Here is a 4,285-nt window from a genome sequence, read left to right on the forward strand (position 1 = left end):
GTTAAGGGAGCTACATTACGCTGCGAAAAAAAAAGTATAAAAGGAAAGAAAATTGAGAATTTTTCCATGAACTCACAATGGTACAGGGTCATCTTTGTCCAACTGCAATTTTTTTTTTTTTTTTTTTGGTTAACCCTTTGAATGTGGTTTCAGATGGTTGACTGCAGTTTCAAGATCTAGTGGGAAGACAAGGTTTTTTGTTAGGGTTTAACGCACGGAGCTCATACAAAATCACAGCCCATGACATCCCATTTGCGGTTTTGATGTCTATTTTGGTCTTTTCATCAATTTTTTTTTGCTATTTTTTTAATAAAATTCAACAATTAGACTAAATTTGTCCTTTTCTCTATTTCTAATGTACGTTTAAAACAGAGGATTATAAACCAAACATCATATGACTGCAACATTAGATTATAGACCAGAAACACCAAGTAGTGTGTAGGCTTTTCCAACAACGATAAAGATTATAAATATGATAATTATGTCTTACCAACATAACCACCAAAAAAAAAAAAAAACAAAAAAAAAAAAAAACAAAGATTAAAATAGAACATATTACATGTGACATAAACATCAAAAACTCAACATAGTATCTTATCCTCACATTAAATTGATACTACACAAGTTTTTCATAATGCAAATCATAAACAACTAAAAATCTCCCCATGAAGAACCTCATTGCCTTATTCCTCTTCTCTCTCTGGTGGAAGACCACATGGCAACAGCATTTTCTGAAAAATAAAAAATAAAAAAAGAATTACTTCAACTCCTATAACATTCACAATAGAATAGTAACCACTCTTTAGAAGGATAGTAGATGTATGATTATAATGATTATATAAAGAATAAATACCTGCATAAAATTGTAACGTTCTCTTCCAATTGATTCATTTTCTGCTATTGCAAAATATGCAAGCATTGGATAATGCCCAACATATGATGCATAGCTGTCTCTTTGGATATTAACTGCCCATTCACTTCAACCCAACAAAAAAAAAAAAAAACAAATATTAAAAGTTAAAACACTTTATCTCATAAAGTAAGAAAAAAAAATCAATTTGAAGTGAAAATCACTAATATTAAAGAATGACACTTAATCTTGTACATTTAAAAAAAAAAATGTCACTCACAATCTGTTCATGTCTGCATGCCCTGTTCCCACATACTTAGCTTGAAGATGCTCAAGTTGAGAGTTGATATTAAACCTGTCACTAGCCTATGAACCAATCAAATAAAATTATATTATTTTTTAAAACATTATATTTTCAAATAAATGAAAAAACAATAAATAATATGCACCTGCATATTGCCCTTGTTGGTGTAAGTTCAGATTTTCAGATTGTTCAGAAGCTGTGATGTCATTTGTAACAGATTTCTAGGATTAGTATCGAATCAAATACTGAAATAACAAGAATTTTATGTAGTTTAATCACTAACTAGATTTTGATAAAATGGTGAAAGTACAAGAGTTTTTTCTGTGATTTCTCCAATAACCAGAATTTTATGCCCAATTTGGAGAATGAAGAGCATGTTGCTCCCGATGTCTAGGGTTTTTGACTTCTAATTTTGAACAGAAATGTTTTTCGTGAATGTGAAGAAGAATACAGCAATTCATAAATCAGGCTTTCAAAATATAAACTTTAGGGCTCCAATTCAACTATTAGAGTTGAAATTTAGGAAGATATTGATAACTCTGGAAGCAATCGACACTTGTAGCTAGAGAATCATCTAATCCTGCAAGAAGTAAAAACAGTGGTTCTCCAATCGTGTTTACTTCTTGCAAAGTTTATGACTATCATCGTTAAATTTTAGTTTCAGCTTGGATAAATACGAAACGAAAAATGGAGAAGCATTTAACAGTAACCAAACACTGAAGAAACAAATAAATCGATTAAAATTCACAAATGTTTAAGCAATCAAGCATGTTCCTGACGATAATTACGAAAATTTATACCTATTCTACTATTGACTATGATGGATTACTTCTAATCGTTTGTTTGTGAGCAACAAACTTCGAAGCTCTATCGATTGATCACCAGAAATAGAAACTTGTAGCTTACTGATACAGGGACATACCACATACACGCATACAGTAAGTCAGTAAAGCAGTAACAGGCTACCAGATGGAAGAAGAATATCTTACCGATTGCCGATTTTTGAAAACCCCGATTCAGTTTTTACGATGGTGAAGGAGTCAAGGAGAAGGTGAGGAAAGTTTAAGATATTATAGAAACCCTTAAAAAGTAAAAGCCCCAAATTTTGAGTTTCAGTCCACTAAAAACAAAAACCTTTAGATAAAAATATGGGTTTTATTAAAAGAAATCTTAAGAAAACTTTTGATAGAGTTTTGTTTTTATTTTTTAATAGAAAAGTTCCGATTATTTAGCATTTTGTCCAAATTAACAAAAAAAAAAAAAAAAAAAAAATCTATTTTAATAGAAAATGATAAATTATATGATCTTTCTAAAATAATAAAACTCTTCTATTAAAAAAAGTTAAAGACTATCAAAAAAATTCCAAAATAATGAGAATTTTTTTGTATAAAACTCATAAAAATATTTATAGAAATAAAAAATATTATATATTTGGAAATTTAGGATAATCGGGTTTTTTTTTTCTTTTTGTGCTTATCCAAAATTTCAAGATTTTAAATTAATTCTCTGTCTTTTAAGAAACAAAGACAAAAAAAATAAAATAGTTTAAATTATTTTGCCATAAAATAGTTAAAATGTAGCAGTTGGAATCCAGGTATTTACATTTATTTCCCTTAGAGTGAAATTTCATTGCATAATTGGTCCCTTCGTACGTTGGGTGTACTTAAGGGTACGATTAGCGTATTGGGGAGGGCTGATCGCGAAGGTGTACCACGTACGCGGGGCGTACGTGGCTGGAAACCAAAACCCTAATATTCAAATTTGTGACCTATATAAACGTCCTTAAGTCATTTGGACCTTACCCTAACCAGCCTCCATCACTCTCAATCGTCCCAAAAAACCTAAAACCTTTGTGTCTGCCTCTTGAGCTTGTGAGTGCCTCAAATACCTCATTTTTTTTGTGTGTTAGCAAAGAGAATGAAAACTAAGCAAGCTTGATTGTGGGAAAAGATTTTTGGATCTTGAATTTGGAGCAACTTAGGAAGCTTGTGGAGGTAAAAAGCTTTATCCTTGCTAATCATTATTGTTTATTGAGCTAGGGGTTTTCTAAGAGTCCTCTTTTGAGTTCATAAATCATCTCTTGGGAGTTTGGGCAACTCCAGGGGTTAGGAAGGATAGATATGAGGTCCTTTAGCTTGATTATGTCATAAAAATGCAAACTTTATGGGTTTTATGGCTCCATGCATGAGTTAAGACCCTTGGAAAGGTCTTAATGGGTTAGAATGAGTTGTTGGGAGCATATATGGCATGCAAAGGCATAAAGTTGCCAACTTCATGCCTTAGGACTCTTTGAACGACCTAGACCTGAAATTGGAACGTATAGTCTTTATGTATTAAGCACTTAATGGAGGTTGTGCTTTGTCCGCTTGTATGCTGGGCGTACCAATTTGTACGTTGCGCGTACAGCCAAGGAACCCAGTATACTTAGCGTACTTATGTAGTACGTCAGGCGTATGCACTGTTGTGGGAATTAGGCTTCGGTAGACTTTTTGGGCTAATTGGACTTCACTTAGCTTTAGGCCTAGACCGTTTGGAGATGTTGGGCCTTAAGAATTGCATTGGGATATTGATGTCATGCTTGATATTTATTGGGCCATATGGCCCATTATAGATTTAGACTTTAACCCTAGGTCCATTAATGAAGGATAGACTTTTGGGCCCTCATAGAGGGATTTAGGCTTAGGATTGTGGGCTTTTTTTGGCTAGGTTGTGTTATAATGCTAATTATGGTTATTTTTATCATTGTTCAGTGTGAGATTTTGGATTGGTAGTCGAGCAGCTATTGTTCAGTAGATTGAGGTGGGTCTTCTCAATACACTCATGGGTCGAAGGCACTAAGGCCGAATCATTAATTGATATCAGTTTTTTAGTAATTAAGTATGCAATGATTTTGTTAATTAGTACATGTGTTGACTTATGTGAAGACAATGGAGGGAGTCCATGATACTTGGCAAGACCATGGGGGGGAGCCCATAGCCCTTGGATACAAGACCATGGGGTATCCCATGGCATTTCAAATGAAGACCATGGAAGGAGTCCATGGAAAACTTATATATGTATATGGCATTATGTGGTTATGTGTTTTATGTGTTTTGGGAAAACTCATTAAGAGTATGCTTACAGTTTTGTTG

The 4,285-nt window shown here is 33.1% G+C and overlaps 1 protein-coding gene across 2 annotated transcripts; it reads right to left on the reverse strand.

Annotated features, from left to right (window-relative positions):
* Window positions 1-540: 540 nt before the first annotated feature.
* On the reverse strand, window positions 541-2,264 carry LOC145037593 (uncharacterized protein At4g14342). 2 transcript variants are annotated; one of them, XM_078986289.1, is made up of 6 exons: window positions 2,144-2,258; window positions 1,955-2,059; window positions 1,300-1,350; window positions 1,131-1,216; window positions 854-977; window positions 541-731 (listed from the first exon to the last, which is right to left on the reverse strand). In XM_078986289.1, the coding sequence occupies exons 3-6, from the start codon at window positions 1,303-1,305 to the stop codon at window positions 684-686; spliced, it is 264 nt and encodes an 87-aa protein (XP_078842415.1). In that variant the 5' UTR covers window positions 1,306-1,350; window positions 1,955-2,059; window positions 2,144-2,258; the 3' UTR covers window positions 541-683. The 2 variants fall into 2 exon arrangements, with proteins under 2 accessions (XP_078842415.1, XP_078842414.1); XM_078986288.1 differs by lacking the exon at window positions 1,955-2,059 and having other exon boundaries at window positions 2,144-2,264.
* Window positions 2,265-4,285: the final 2,021 nt, after the last annotated feature.

The sequence above is a fragment of the Lactuca saligna genome, chromosome 3 (genome assembly GCF_052625555.1).
Source record: "Lactuca saligna cultivar CGN05327 chromosome 3, ASM5262555v1, whole genome shotgun sequence".
Classification (NCBI taxonomy): Eukaryota; Viridiplantae; Streptophyta; class Magnoliopsida; order Asterales; family Asteraceae; genus Lactuca; species Lactuca saligna.